The sequence below is a fragment of the Bos taurus genome, chromosome 25 (assembly GCF_002263795.3).
Source record: "Bos taurus isolate L1 Dominette 01449 registration number 42190680 breed Hereford chromosome 25, ARS-UCD2.0, whole genome shotgun sequence".
Classification (NCBI taxonomy): domain Eukaryota; kingdom Metazoa; phylum Chordata; class Mammalia; order Artiodactyla; family Bovidae; genus Bos; species Bos taurus.
The window spans coordinates 10575025-10590769 of NC_037352.1; the positions used below are offsets into that span (position 1 = coordinate 10575025).

A 15745-nucleotide genomic window follows, 5' to 3' on the forward strand; every position below is an offset into this window, starting at 1 on the left:
AATTATTTCAAAATAAATTTTTTTTTCAAACAGCACATGTAAATACTAATGTAAAAGAAAGGAATTCTAAGTGCTATCCAAGCAATTAAGTCTTACTGTTTAATATTTAAAACATACTAGTCAAAATGAGATCATGATTTTTAAATAATACCCAACTGCTTCCCTTGACTCTATCCAAATCAAATCCTGTTCTAAGCTTCTGTCTCTGGGTGTTCTCAATAGTCATCTAAATCAAAAAATATACACTTGCATAAAACACAACATCAAATGGGCCTGCCACTTCTTCCCAGAGTCTTAGGTAACAATTCCTGTATAATAGCCTGCTTTAGGATCTGTTGTAGAAATTTTCAGCAGTAACTGGCAAATTTACTGATTAAGATTACTTAACAAAGCAAGACAATGAAGATATGCCCTCTATACCCTCTGTTATCCTTTAAGATAACAGCTTAAAGAAATGCGTCTACTTTAGGAGAGATTAAAAAGATGTTTAAATGAAAATATTTTTCAATTCTAGAACACATCACTAAACATCAACCATGGCATTTTCATACCTAGATACCTTCTATATATGATAAAAAAGAAAAAAAAAGCATGTTAGCCAGACATTCTGATTAAATCCACATATATTTAAGGAGTTGATGAATAAGGAAACACCAGTTGCCCCAGATTCATTATTCCAAAGAAAATTATATTTAAAACAAAGTAAAATTTCTTATAATTAGGGTTCTATATTACTTTTTATTAACAAATCTAAAAGACAGCTTTTAGAAATACTTTTAATTAAGGTTTCATGAGAGTCTTACAGTGATAACAAAAGGTATTTAACAAAAAATATACTTACATTATTTGTCCTCCAATGGTTGACTTGCCAGCATCTGAAAGTAACAACATAATCAACAACAGGCAAACCGTAGGCGCAGTCAAACCAAAACACAAGGACTATATAGGAACACAACCAAAGGCCCATTTAACATACCTAATTACAGCTTGCAAAAGCAACTGCAAAGAATAGAATCTGGGTCAGAAGTTCCGGTTAGTTACCTTCTCTCCTTGAATCTAAGACCCCCCCCTGCAGCTCTATAGTGACCTAGGACTACCTTACTGACAATATGAATTACCCAAGGGGAGCCTCAGAAGGAGAACTAAAGTAGCCAAGACCCCTGAACTACATTTAGGTAGTCTGCTTTGCACTTTTAGCCAGTATAGGTATTCCTTTACAAATTTCAAAGGAGTTCTTGCTACCATAAAAAGCAGAATGGTCTATCATCAAATTCAAAAGAAGGCAGAGATAAGAGAAAGGAAAGAAAAAGGGGGACATAATTCTGTTATTTTCTTTTCACACAAAAAAATAGACTTTAAAAAAAAATACTAACTAACAGACGTTATAACATGCTGAGCCATCACCGGTGGCCTACAGACCAATTATGTATCACATACAAATATACTTATTTTCTTCCAGCTACGATGCCACCACAGCTTCCAAGAATACACTGCTGGCAATGTTCTGCCAGCTAAAAAATCTATTGAGTTAAAAATCAAGACGTTTTAGATTAGTTCAGTTTCACTAAATATTTCAGGTAGCTAAATAAGATATTCTCTGATGGATTCAGTAACTTTGGTCATTTCTTATCATTGCTACAAGTGCAACTCACCTACGTGCCCAATGAATACGACATTTACGTGTTCCTTCTTAGGAGCGCCTGGCGGCGCAACCACAGATTTAGGTTTTGGTATTTCCTCTTCCTCCTCCATCATTTCCTGGGCACTTTCCTCTGCAGGCCTTCCATCTCCCAAAGAACCACCATCTGGCTCTGCTTCACTTATTTCTTCTTTGTGCTCCCATGATTCTTCTGGGGACATCTCTGTCTCCCCATTTTCTACTGAAATAAAACATTTTAGTTTAGTATTCTGAAAAAGGTTTATCATCTATCTATACATTAAAACACAGATGCTTTTAAACAAACAGAACTTAACATATTCAGTTCCATATCCTAACATCTAGTGACACACAAGAAAATCTCGTTCATAAAAGAAACATACAAGCTGGCCTCACAGGTGACATCAGAGCTCTGACTCAGATTAGGAGAGACTATTTTAATGGAGCTTCATCTTCATAAGGATGAACAAAATATGAACAGGACATCTAACACTCCCAACAGCCCAGTTACTCTGGCATCAAGATGTCCTGACAGAAAAGGGGAAGTTCAAAATCAGAATACAAAAAAGTGTGAAAAGATTTAGATTTCTGTTTTTCCTTTGGAAGTAGCAGAACTTCTTTACTGAACACCTTGGGAATATGAAACCCTTAAGGGTAAGAAAATTACAAAAAGGAAAAAAAATTTCACAAACGTAAATTAAGTACACCTATTCAAACTGCTTTAGCATTTCCTCCATTTGATTCTTTTATATTTGCCATCACTAAATTTATCATGGCAGTGTTAATGCCCCATTAGCTCTGCTTGCTAAATCCTAATGGCAAAGACTGTTTTCACTGTAGTTTTAAATGTAGGCATTATAATAATGATAACACTTAAACACTTGTACCTTAAATCTTGAGACTGAAAGAGTTTCATATTACTGTATTAATATGGTCAGAAATTTTCTTACCAATAGGTTCTGAAAGTTCCATGCTAACAGCTGAATTTGAACCTAGACAAGAAATTGAGATATATATTTACCAAACACTATCTAGATTTACACACCACAGACAATTTAATGCTTTCTCAATTAGTTGTTCAAAGAGTCACATCACAGAAAATTACCTTCACACAACAATGACTGTTCCTCTTGAGAAGATTCCACAGGTGCTGTTTAACAGAAATAAGCTCTATTAAAAATTGAGACCTATACATCCATTTTACTTATCTTTTAAGAAACAGGAAAAACAGAAGTTCAATAGCAAAACAAAAACCTCAATAATTCAGAACAATGACAACTAACCCAGGGTTTCAAATGACAAATCTGTTTAACCTAAAAAAAATCTACCAACTACAGCCAATTTTAAAACATTTTCAATGTTTAAAATGTTTTCACAAAAGCATGTTTATTCTCTGACTCTACTTCATAAACTTTTCCTTTACAGATGCTGTAAAAGTAACCTGCAGCCCAGCACAAATCAAATTAGATTTTACTCAACAAATACACATTACTACTCTAGATTCTCTAGCCCAAGAAGTAATGATTAGTCCTTGTTAAGATTCTGTAATACATGTTATCATCAAGATCCTTAAATAAATTCTATTCGATACCAATAAAATGAAAAGGACATTCGTATATAGTCTCTGGAATGCATCCAGGCCCTTACATCATCTCAGAAAAAGTGGTTATAATGATGCTGCTGCTGCTAAGTCGCTTCAGTCGTGTCCGACTCTGTGCGACCCCATAGACGGCAGCCCACCAGGCTCCCCCGTCCCTGGGATTCTCCAGGCAAGAACACTGGAGTGGGTTGCCATTTCCTTCTCCAATGCATGAAAGTGAAAAGTGAAAGTGAAGTTGCTCAGTCGTGTCCGACTCTTAGCGACCCCATGGACTGCAGCCTACCAGGCTCCTCCGTCCATGGGATTTTCCAGGCAAGAGTACTGGAGTGGGGTAGTTTTCTCCTATATTAGAATTCTAAGGTCAAGCAATAACCCAGTTTCCATAACTATCACATTACAAACTTTATGGAAGTTTGTAATGGAAGAGATGTATGTGAAATATACACTAATATCCCAGTCCATACATTTATTTTTTATACTAAATACTTCAATACCTAAGTACTCTTGCTTTAAAGCATCTACAAGAGGCAAAAGAAACCAGAGAATTTGAAGTCACATGAATCCTCCACACCAATAAAGAACAGTGAATTCTTAACCTGCAAGACTCACATTTAAAATCAGTGTCCAGTCTGCCTCTTTAGCACAGTAGGCAGCACATCAGTCTCATAAAATCAGTGCCCAGGAAGTATTAACACCCGTAAGTCAACAAAAAGCTTGGGGCCCAATCTCCCAATAACATGAAGTGCTGAAGAAAGTTAATTCCTGAGAGGCCCCTGGTGGCCTATTAGGATTCCAGGCTTTCACTGCCACAGCCCTGGGTTCAGTCTCTGCTCAGGGAACTGAGACTGCACAAGCCACATGGCATGGCCAAAAAAGAAAAGAAGGAAAGAAAGAAATTCCTGTCCCTGAAAGGTCAAGGGCAACAGATTTTTTTTGAGGAAGGAAGTGACATGCCAAGTGTGACTTAGGGAGATCATTCTAAGGTAGTACACAAATGAACCAGAGAGGTAAAGATACCACAAGTCAGAAAGACCAACAACACTACTTACAAGAAAGTATGCCATCAGAACAAATGAGTGGTACAACCAGAGAAGGAGTTCAGTGCAAAGATAAAGGGAGCAAAGATCTGACAGGAACAGGGAGGAAGAATGAAAAGTCTAAGATGACCCCACCCTGTGTGATTAACAGGGTATTTTAACAGGAACTGGGAGGAAAAATCCTTTGAACTCAGTCCACAAAGTAAAAGGAATTGTACTTCAGATATAATATAGATTAGTGGGTTTTTTTGTTTGTTTTCCTATTAAGAAAAGTTTACAGGTAAGATAAGGAAAAATTACTCAATTTTCAGAAAAAGTCAAGTTCATATGCCACCCTAGGGATGGAAGAGGCGGCACAGGGTAGTAGCAAAAGGACAGAACTGAGCTGATTCCTGGCTTGAAATCCTGGCTTGTCATTTGTTAGTTCTCAGATACAGTTATTTCACTGGAGTCATGAAGATGACATGCCATCTGCCAGACAGGATTAAATGAAAGAATAATTTGTTTAGTTATCAAATAACTCGTGGCACCTAGATATTCAACAAATGAGTCTCTACCTCCTAACATGGACTGAGTATCAATTCTATCAACTAACATGTACTGAGTGTCTATTATGGTCTAGACAGGGATTAAGAAGCATTCCCCAAGTCCTGGAGGTAAGGAGGGAGTTGGTGGCAAATTACCCTAATTCCAATTAACCTTTATTGAGCCCTTATGTGCTAACCCGTGTCTCTTCTAATTCCCTTGAAAACCCTATGAAATAGACAACTATCATCTAACATTCAGATGGCCCCTGTTGAAAATGACTCAGAAAAAGTGAACTGAATAAATGACGATATACATATATTCTAAGGCAGGAAAAGACTAAGATAACTGGTGTAGTAGACTCTCCTGTCACTTAGTAAGATAACCCAAACTGCAACTGAGCTTTATAAAATGAAATAGTACATACACCTGAGCACCTAGTTCTAGAACCAACTGTTAAATTTAGAAATACACAACATATGCATTAGGCTGTAAGGCACTTCTCCTGACAGTGACATCAGTAATGAGTTCACCGCCATGGGTGCATAATGCAAAATCTGTTCATGGTTTTATTTTTCAAGGTGTCTTACTTTTATGGAATATTTGTCTTAAGTTTACAAAGCTTAGAGACAAAGTACCAAAAGCAATCAAGTGCTTAATATACACCTAATGATATGCATTCAGACCACAGAAGACGTTATAAACTTTTTGATAATGCTAGCGACATTTGCAAACTGATGTTTTTCGAATTAATAAAGCAGTAAAATCACATATAACAAGATGTTCCTTAAATTTAAGCTTCTCAATATCGTTGTACCCAGGCTTTACACATTCATGTAAGCCCTTCTTGTTCATTTTACTCTGGTCTTATTCACAATGCACATCACATCCAGATTTTACTGGCTACTATTAATCCTGGGCTTAGAATTCTACTAGACCCAAAGTCATTTGTTCATGGTTAGCAAACAGGATTTTTAGCGCTTGATTTCTCAAGTCTTGCACAGTTCATACCTATCAGTGAAAGAGAAGAAAACCCTCCCAAGGAATGAAATTATGGTTTCATATATTCCAATGGTGTCTCCATGTTCAGACACACATTCTTATCGAGTATTCGAAGGAATAATTCTAATAAAGTAGGAAGGTTATCAGAGTGTACAAGTGATTAAAACTGCCACACCCTAAGTTAAAAGGAGAAACTAATAATTGTGGTGAAATTATTACAATTTTTTAAACATGACTTGACCAAAAGACAGCCAGGCAACAGTACTGCCTGTGTTTTAACACAGATGATAATCTGGGTCTTAAAACTGCTAGTTAAATATGATCATGGTGAAATAAGCCAGTCACAAAATGTCCTATGTTATACCATTCCACTTCCATGAAATATTCAGAATAGGTAAATCCAGAGAGCAGAAAGCAGACTGGTGGTTACCAGAAGCTGGAAGGAAAGGGGAATGGGAAGGGGTGGCGAAAATGCTTTGGAACTAGACAGAGGTGACAGGTTTACAACACTGAGAATGTTTTAAATGCCATGAATTGTTCACTCTCAAATGGTTAATTTTATGTTATATAGATTTTTTTAATATAAAAAAAATTTAAAGATACAATCATGGATCAAAGGACTTCACCGTGGCAACTCCTATTTTGCCAGCTTACAAGTAAGGACAGCACAAGTTAGTCAAGACCATACATGTGGCAGGTAATGAAAGCTATGTTTTAATTTAAGCTACATATTTTAAACATAAACGATGACCAATTCTCAAAAAGTGCTTAATTCATCTATTTCATAAATCAGCAAGTTAAATTTGCACTGCTTTAGCTATAAAACCAGTCTCTAATCCCCTTTATACACTAAAACAGCTATTTATAATGCCATCTTAAGTAAAATATCTTCCTCCTTTACGCTAAATGGTGTGTTCAGTAAAGAAAAATAAAAACGACTCCAGTGCTGTCACAGAAGTAACAAGTGTCCTACCTGCATGGATCTGAGGAATAGTGATGATTCTGTCTGAGTTTCTACAATGATGGAAACATCTGTGCTGTGATGATAGTCACTAGCCACATGTGGCTCTTAAGCACTTGAAAGGTAGCTACTGTGACTAAGGAACTGCATTTTAGATTTTAGTTTTAAAATTAAACACCCACATGTGCACAGTTGGCTCCTCTGAAGGAGTGACCTCAGTTGCCCTATGAACTTGCCTTATCTGGATTTCCACTTTGCCCTATTCTCCAACCACTTTCCACCTGAAGAGCTAAGGACCTGGCTTCTTGACTCCTCTAAGATATGACCCTCTTTCAATTATAGATCCACCCACACCCACAGCTTAGTTCTTGTTCCTTAGGAGATTATGGACTTCTAGAATGACTGGTTTTCTGAAACAAGGAGACTTTTTTCTCTACTTTGTCTCCACAGGTTGGCACAGTGTACTGTATAGAATAAATACACACCTAATTTTTACTGAATTAACTTCAGCAGTAGGGTTCAGAACAATTTTATATGTGCCAATTTTCTAAGGGAGTTAGAGAAACAATATCCAAGAGATGTTAAAGAACAGTTTGAGTAAGGAACTAAAATTCTCTGGCACACAGGTGACCACATGGTCTCACAAAAGCTCAGGCATTTTCTCCCAGACAACACTGGAAAATAGTAAAGGCAGGTATCAGAAAGAAAAGCCTGCAGAACATGTACAAGGGTCCATGGTTTTGCCTTAACTACCTAACCCTCTAAAAATAAAAAGGCACAATGTTACAGATAGTGGTGATCACAGCTGTTTACTTTATATCATTTCCTAAAGTGTTTCAAATAATTTCAAAATGTTACTTTAAATTAGAGCATTGCCATACTTCATGGGTGGCTCAGTGGTAAAGAATTCGCCTGCCAATGCAGGAGACACAGGTTTGCTCACTGGTCTTGGGAACTAAGCCCATGCACTCCACAACTACTGAGCCTGTTTGCTGCAACTGCTAAAGCTCGTGAGCCACAAGAGAAGCCACTGTAATCAGAAGCCTGAACCGTAACTAGGGAGTAGCCTCCACTCACAACTAGAGAAAAGCCTGCACAGCAACAAAGACCCAGCACAGCCAAAAAATAAAATAATAAAATTTAAAAAATTATTAGAGCATTGCCTACTTATGACGTGTACCCAGCTACTGCTGAGAAAGAACATGGAGACAGTGCCGTGGTGCACAAACTCATAAGCCCCATTTTTGAAACTGTCTCAGCCAAAAGACTGTTTAGCTTCTAATTACAAGGAAAAACTAATGGACTTACTATTGCTAGGATAAGCTCTGAAATCAGATCTAAGTTCTAATCCCAACTCCTCCATTTATTCATGGATGTCACGTCCCCTATTTATTTAGCTTCTCTGAAACTTAATTTTCTTATCTGTAAAAACAGGTCATCAGTATCTATACCTCAAGACGTTGTTGTGAAGGGCATTTTAACCAAGTGGTAACTGCTCAATGAATATATTATTATAATAAGCATTTCAATGTCCCATAATGATTATAAAAACTTTTAAGAATGAAATATAAGAAAGGCAAATTCCAGGACCACTTTCTCAGAAGATCCATGCTGGCTGTAGTAATTAGCTCTGGGCATGCTCTTTTTTTTTTTTGTCATTATTAAACAGCATGGTGTGGTAGAGAGCACTAAATTAGCAACTGGCAAATTTGGATTCTAGACTCAGCTGTGTCCTTAAACCTGTGAGTGACCTCAGGCATTCATTCAACATCTCTTATTATTACTGCCAGGTCATCTCTGGTCCTAACATTCTGAAGAACCTATTTACTCAGTCACTAAAGCATATCAATCTGAACAGGCTTTTCTGTAGAGTAACTTAAGTTCTACTCTATTTTTCAAACAATGCTAAAAGATAGTCTTTATAATTTATATACTATCTGCTGCAAAAAGAATGAGATATTTAATTTCAGATACCACAAAAAAGTACAAAGATAACAGAATACCATGCACGTGAAACCAACCACCACAAAGGAGATGGGCTCAGTAGTACTATAAGAACTCCTACTGGAGTTCCACAGAAACAGGCAACCTGATGACATTCTAAGGTACATACTTTTTTAAATAAATTGAGGGATAGTTGATATACAATATTGTATAAGTTTTGGATGTACAACACAGTGATTCACAATTTTTTTTTAAAAATTTATTTTTTTGTGATTCCAATTTTTAAAGGTTATACTCTATAATTACTATAAAACACTGGCTGAATTCTCTATGCTATACAATATATCCTTGTAGGTCATTTTATACATAGTAGTTTGCTAAGGTATGCTTTTTTTATTTCAAGTGAAGAGAAATACAATTACTTAGAATATGGTCTGGAATTAGGTTTGACCACTCTCAGACAAGGCTAGCTCAAAAAATCCTTGAGAACTGTTCCTCTCACCTAGAAAGGAGAGTATGATGGGGACTGGTTTAACTTGGAGTAGTAATGTAACAACTAACCTTTCCTTAGAACAAAGTCATTTATGAAAAAAACAACAACATATCTGTAGCTCAGCCACACTTCGTTAAAATCTACCAACAGCAGGAAGAAAACTCTTAAGAAGTTTCAGTATGAACCATCAACTGACAGCTAAAAAAGGAGTATGAGGACCTCAGAACAACCAAGTAGCCAAAATCTAACTTCTCTCAAAATTTTAAGAACTGTGAATTGAATGATGAAATTGTAAATAAGGAGCCAGAATCAAAGTAACTCACCCATGTTTAATACGAAATAAACAAGTCTTTACTTAGAAGTGGGCTTTCCTGGTAACTCACATGGTAAAGCGTTTGCCTGCAATACCGGAGACCCGGGTTTGATCCCTGGGTCTGGAGGGTCTGGAAGATCCCCTGGAGAAGGAACTGGCAACCTACTCCAGTATTTTTGCCTGGAAAATCCCATGGATGGACGAGCCTGGCAGGCTATGGTCAATGGGGTCGAAGAGAGTCGGACGTGACTGAGCGACTAACACTTACTTACAAGTAAAGATGACTGGTACTCTAGCAAATTCCTAGGAAACTTGAAGTCCAGAAACACAAGAAAGGTGAATTTTATGTTAATTGTACCTCAGATATTCACAGAGAACACTTAGTAGAAAACAAATCTGTGGTTTTATGATTAGGGTGACACGAGTGAAATTATCTAAAGGGACCTGTGAACGGTGCTCCCCAGCTTTGAAAGCCCTCTCTGTGCACTCTGTGTATGGCCCTCTTATCATGAAGGGTCTTCCATTAGAGTAGACTGGGTATCATCTGATCCCTTTCTGGACTCCTTGAGAATCAGTTATCCATCTTGGTGGTATCACTTTGAGGGCCTAGCACAGTATCCTGCCTTCTGCAGGCAGGCAATGTCTGTTCATTAACTGCCATACACATACCTGAGCAAAACCAGAGATTCACATCTCGAAAAATTCCATTCCAATTCAGCTAACTCTTCAGGAAAGATGATCAAATCTCTTTTTCATTCCTTCCTCTCCAATTAGAAAGACAACACTATTTTAACACTTTAAGACATTTCCTCTCCAGCAAATAAAACAAAGCTAAAAATCTGTTCTCTACAATATTTCCCAACATGCCATGATATGTTTTCATCATCTTTTTATGCAGTACAATTCCAGAAAAAAAGCAAAAAATAAACAAAAGGAAAAAAAAGCAGTGAATAAAACCTGCTCTAAAATTCCCATGGGAATTCCCTAGCAGCGCAGTGGTCAGAACTCCATGCTTCCACTGCAGGGGGAAATAAGATCCCAAAACGGCAACGTGGCCAAATAAATAAAAAATCAAACTTATTCCCAAAGTTTCTAACAGTTGAAACAGTTGCTCAATATGGTGCGGCCTTAGTGGATGCCCTCACTTGTTTCCTGAACCCCCACACCTGAGCCACTCCACATGTAAAATCATGAAACGAGAGCCAAAATTGAATGATCTCTAATAATCAGTATGACATGGTAGGAAAAGAAATACTCCTCCAGGAACAATACTTTACCTGATCTTCTCAGCCCACTTACTCCATTCACTGTCTCATCTGAAAAGTCCTTTCTATTACAATTGTTACTGCAGGCATTCAGTCACAAGAAAAACAAAGGGGCAACCATATCTACCATCTCTTTAAACTTAACTATCAGTCAACTGGTATTCTTTAACATAAAAAAGTGTAAGAGCCCTTCAGGACAAAACTGACTATTACTTTGAGTCTGTATCTTCTCTACTCTGGTGGCTCAGAAGAGGTCAGTCACCTTTGGGAAAATTCAGTGAATAACAGCATCCACCAAGTGACTTAAACCCCTCCTAAGGACTAACTGGCTTCCCTGGTGGATCAGCAGTAATGAATCCACCTGCCAGTGCAGGAGACATGGATTTATTCTTGGATTCCCTGGAGAAAGAAATGGCAACCCACTCCAGTATTCTTGCCTGGGAAATCCCATGGACAGAGGAGCCTGGCAGGCTACAGTCCACAGAGTCGCAAAGAGCTGGACATGACTTAGTGACTAAACAACTGCTGGTTTTATTCCATATCCATTTCACAATGGCAGTTTTGAGAGGCAATGAGGGAGGGATGACAGAACTCTATGCCATTACTTTAGAAGCTCTGGCCAAGTTCTATGGCCTGTTTTGTGTTCCTCCCCAAATCCCTATGTTGAAATCCTAATGCCCAAAGTAATGGTATTAGGTGGGGTCTTTGGGTGGCCTTAGACCATGAGGGCAGAGCCTTCATGAATGGGATTAGTGCCTTTATAAAAGAGGCCCCCAGAGAACTCCCCTGCCTCTTCAGCCCTGGGAGGACACAGAAAGCAGTCAGTCAGCAGTCTGTTATCCAGAAGAGAAAAGAGAGCCTCACCCAACCAGGCTGGCACCCTGATCTCAGACTCTGAGCAATAAACTTCTGTTGTTTACAAGCTACGAAGTCTACAGTATTTTGTTATAGCAGCCCAAACACACCAAGCAATCCTGATGAACACTGGTGAACTTGTTTCTCATTTAACAATAAAAAAGCCTGAACTTGGTGCAAATTGGAACCGAAAATAAGTACATTCGATTATAGAAAATGTTTGTTCTGGCACACACAGCACTTGTCTACATTTCATTCATCTGAAGGATTCTAAATGACCATTACTTAGCCATTTTACTTGGATCTGGAGAGAACTGTACTTAAATGAATTGCATGTAATTACACTTACATGGGTTCTACTTAATCATTTCTTTGGAAACTTATGTTAAAAATTTTCAGAGATCCAAGGTCAACACTGAATCCCAAGCTGTGACTCAGGATATCCTATAGCTGGATATAAGGATTAACCAGCAGCCTGCCAGTTAAAGTGGATGACTTTTTGTGCAAAAGCATCTCCCCTTACCGGTTGCTCCAAGTACCACTGGAGGAAAAAAAAAAAAAAGGAAGAGAGAAAAAGAGAAAACTAGCCTTCTCTTTCAGGAGAATGACAGATACTCATCCTATACACGTACATTTTAAAAGCTGTCAATTCTTGGGCCTCCCTGGTGGTCCTGTGCTTAAGAATCTGCCTGCCAACGCAGGGCACCTGGGTTCAATCCCTGGTCCAGGAAGACCCCACAAGAGGTGGAGCAAGTAAGTCTCTGCACCACAACTACTGAGCCTGCGGGCATACAGGCCTGCTCCACAAGAGAAGGCCCGCGCACAGGAAAGAAGACCCAGTGCAGTCATAAATAACTAAAGTCGTTCGTGATAGCGCTCTTCCTCTAGACTCCTTCAAGAGCTCTCCTGAAGTTTTTAAAGTTTTAAAAACACATCCACCACCAGTTTTAGCTGACTTTTAGCTAACAACAGAAGAACACTTAACAGAAGCTATGACTTAGCAACACGCTAGCCCTACAGTTGATTTCCTCACTAAAAAATACTTGCACCCTTTATGGGCTTCCCCTTCACAAATTTCAACCTAAGTGCCATGTCAATGTTTTCCCTGCTTCTTCCAAACACAGTTCTTTGCTCTTATGCTAGTATAATCTATGGGCCTGAATTTATGCTGGAACGTGCAATCCAACAGTGCCACATTAACTCTGGACCATCCATTCTTTCCCAAATAGACATCCTACAGAGGATGGGTGAGTTGTTTTTTAAATATTAACTGGCATTTTGTAGAAACAGCTAGTAAGAGTCAGTAACACCAAATTAGGTTTCTGATTTTAAAAAAAAAAAAGAAGAAAAAACTGACCATAATGTAGGGATCCCTAAGGTAGGAACAACCACTCCCCTACACATTCTACATCTCCAACTTCTGGCAGTGTCACAGAGGAAAGGATTAAGAGTAAAACTTCACATCAGCACATAAATATCAGGAAGAGAAAAGACAGTCCATCATAAGAGGCAATGCCTACTCATTCAAGAATGACCACCCTTCCAGACCACTGCTCTAACGACTGCCATCCCTTGACGACTGGCTGATGGCTACATAGGCTGGAAATAGAGTCCTAGGTCTAGTCACAGTGATACTAGTTAACTCCAGATTTACAAGTGAGGGTCAAAAAAGAAAATGGCTGGATAAGAGCAAACTGCATGATAAGGTTTGGGGAACTAGGCACTTTTAGGAGTTGGTAAGTGAAGAAGTTTATGTAGACCAAAGTAGTAAGCAAAGTTAACCTTCTGTTTAAAGGGAAAACATCAACGGCTTCACACAAGTAAAAGAAATACCAGTCAATAAAATAACTAAGTCCAACTGTGTGCCCAAAAGCATTTCCCCAAACTCTCTTTTTGCCTCAAGAGAGAAAACTGCAGGCAAAGTTTCTTAAGAAACTAAACTCCTACAGCACTTTTACAGTGTCTACCTATCCAAGAAATAGGACAACAAAGAACTAAAGAAAGGAATCAGGTTCACTCACTTGACAAAATCAGTACCTGAAAGCATACTATCACTAAGCAGCCCCTAAGTACAGTGAGATTTTTGAAGACTTAACTTGAAGTCACAGAAAGTCACTCGACTAGCCATGGTCAAAACTTCATATGACCCCTAAGAAGTTTTTAACAAATGCTCAGGTGTCTGAACAGACTAACTCCTGACACAAGAACAAAGAGAATGAGTTACACCAAGCAACCTGAATGAGGCAAACGATTTTTAACGCAATAAAAATTCTAAACGTGTCATCAACTAAAGGGAAGAATCCGAGTCCCATTTAAGAAAAAGGGCACACAGATCAACGTCATTTCCTACACAATTTAATGTTAAGTATAGAACGCTAACTTTGCGACACTCTGTTTACTTCACAACCTTACAAAATGCTAAGGATCTATTGACAGCCAACAGTTTCGGCCCGGTGGCAGGGCTGCAATGCATCCTGGGATTCCGTCGGGACTGTTGGGGTCCGTGGACATTTAAAACGTAATTACACTTTCAGTAACAGGCATTGCAGCGGGGGAAGCTCTCTCGCCCAGGCCCAAGGTGAAGGTAAAACGCGAGCTTTCGTCCGCCCCAACTCCTCAGCGCTCTCAACGCCCATCCGGCCGACTCCTGGCTCCATCTGTCCTGGCTTCTAGGCCTCGTGGCACTGACCCGCTCTCCGTCCCATACGGTTCCCACTTCCCAGCAGGGAACTGCTCCCCTGCGGGGGGCGGTGAGAGGTCGACCCCAGACCCCACCGGTGCGCCCCGCACCCTGCTCCCGCCCCCCGCCGCGGTCGCCCCACGCAGACCCCCTCTCCTGCCCCAGGTCGCCCCACCCAGGACAGCCGGCGCCGCTGTCAGCGGCCCACGTGCCTCCCGGCCCCACGGCCACGCGTCCCTCGCCGGGCGAGGCGCGCCCCCGATCCTCTCCCGGGCCCCGTCCCAGGTGGGCTCTGGCCCCCAGGCCATCTTCCCCAGCCCTCGCAGCACGGTTTCCTCCCGTCCCGGGGGCTGATCCCGGCCCTTTACCCGAAGGGCCTCCCGCGCCGTTGCCGGCTCCGTGGTTGTTGGCGGCGGCGCCAGCTGGGGATGCCGGCAACTGGGCCGGGCCCCGCAGGAAGGACGGCACGAACTCGGCGGCGTGGACGTTGGGCACGAAGGGCTTGGCGTTGACGTTGAGCTGCCGGCTGAAGGCCGCGCTGAGGTGCTCACGCTGGGCCTCGGCCACCGCCGCCGCCAAGGGGCCGCCGGCACCGCCGCACGGGCCCGGCCCGGGAGCTTCCATGTCCGCCTGGTCCCAGCAGTCGGGCGCCGAGTCGCTGCTGCTGCTGCTCCCGCCGCCGCCGCCGCCGCCACCGCCACCACTGCCGGGATCCATGATCGGGGGGGCCGTGTGTGTGGTGAAGAGAGGGCGGGAAATGGAGGCGGGGGAGACGGGCTGGGGAGGAGCAGGCCGCGCTGACCCAGGAAAGCGGCAAGGCAGAAGGGCCGGGGGCTAGCGGCACAATCCTCGGCGTCGTCGCGGCGGCAGCTCAAGTTCCGACTCCGCACTCGCGACGACTACGGCGGCGGCGGCAGCGGCGACTCTACCCTCCTCGTGTGTGCGCGCTGATCTCCACCCACCCAGCCCCAACCACCTCCGACCGTCTCAGCGCCAACCCCACGCCCGGCGCGGTTTGACCCCTCGCCGCCACCCGTACCTTCGCCTCGGTAGTTCTCGGCCCCGGGCGACCCCGTTTCCGCTTATGAAGCGCGGCAGAAGGCGAAACTACGAGTTCCGGCAGCGCCCGCGCGGACCCCGCTGCGGTTTTCCCGGGGGCCGACGGGAGTCGGAGTTCGGGGCCGAGAGCAACCGGAAGCGGCGCCGGCTCCCGGCAGGCAGCGCGAGGAGGCGGAGGTCTGGTTGCCTCACGGCTGCCCCACCTGTCACCGAGTGGGGGCGGGGGTGGGAGCGAACCTTGGCGCGACTCGGCGCGGGGCGGCGGAACGCGAGCCTCTCAGGTCGCGGGGGTGGTCTTTTCCGTGCTGTTCTGCACAGAATGTGGGAAAATGGACAGCAGTTCCAAGGTGGAGA

General features: G+C 41.7%; 2 protein-coding genes across 5 annotated transcripts in view; one reads left to right on the forward strand and one right to left on the reverse strand.

Annotated features, from left to right (window-relative positions):
* GSPT1 (G1 to S phase transition 1) overlaps nucleotides 1-15392 on the reverse strand; it is a 33729-nt gene extending 18337 nt beyond the window's left edge. The window contains exons 1-5 of one of the 3 annotated variants that reach the window (XM_015460209.3): nucleotides 15372-15392; nucleotides 2763-2807; nucleotides 2608-2649; nucleotides 1653-1880; nucleotides 842-875 (exon numbers count right to left, since the gene is read on the reverse strand). In XM_015460209.3, coding sequence (XP_015315695.1) covers nucleotides 842-875; nucleotides 1653-1880; nucleotides 2608-2629 — 284 coding nt within the window. In that variant the 5' untranslated portion in view covers nucleotides 2630-2649; nucleotides 2763-2807; nucleotides 15372-15392. Of the gene's footprint in view, nucleotides 1-841; nucleotides 876-1652; nucleotides 1881-2607; nucleotides 2650-2762; nucleotides 2808-14700; nucleotides 15289-15371 lie in introns of those variants that run through there. The other 2 variants (XM_005224516.5, NM_001098071.1) reach the window with 2 other exon arrangements.
* The window catches only part of TNFRSF17 (TNF receptor superfamily member 17), a 131714-nt gene that overhangs the window by 27313 nt on the left and 88656 nt on the right, over nucleotides 1-15745 (forward strand). For both annotated transcript variants that reach the window (XM_059881681.1, XM_059881682.1), the window contains exon 3: nucleotides 3083-14236. The gene's annotated coding sequence lies outside the window, so the exon portion shown is untranslated. The remainder of the gene's footprint in view (nucleotides 1-3082; nucleotides 14237-15745) is intronic.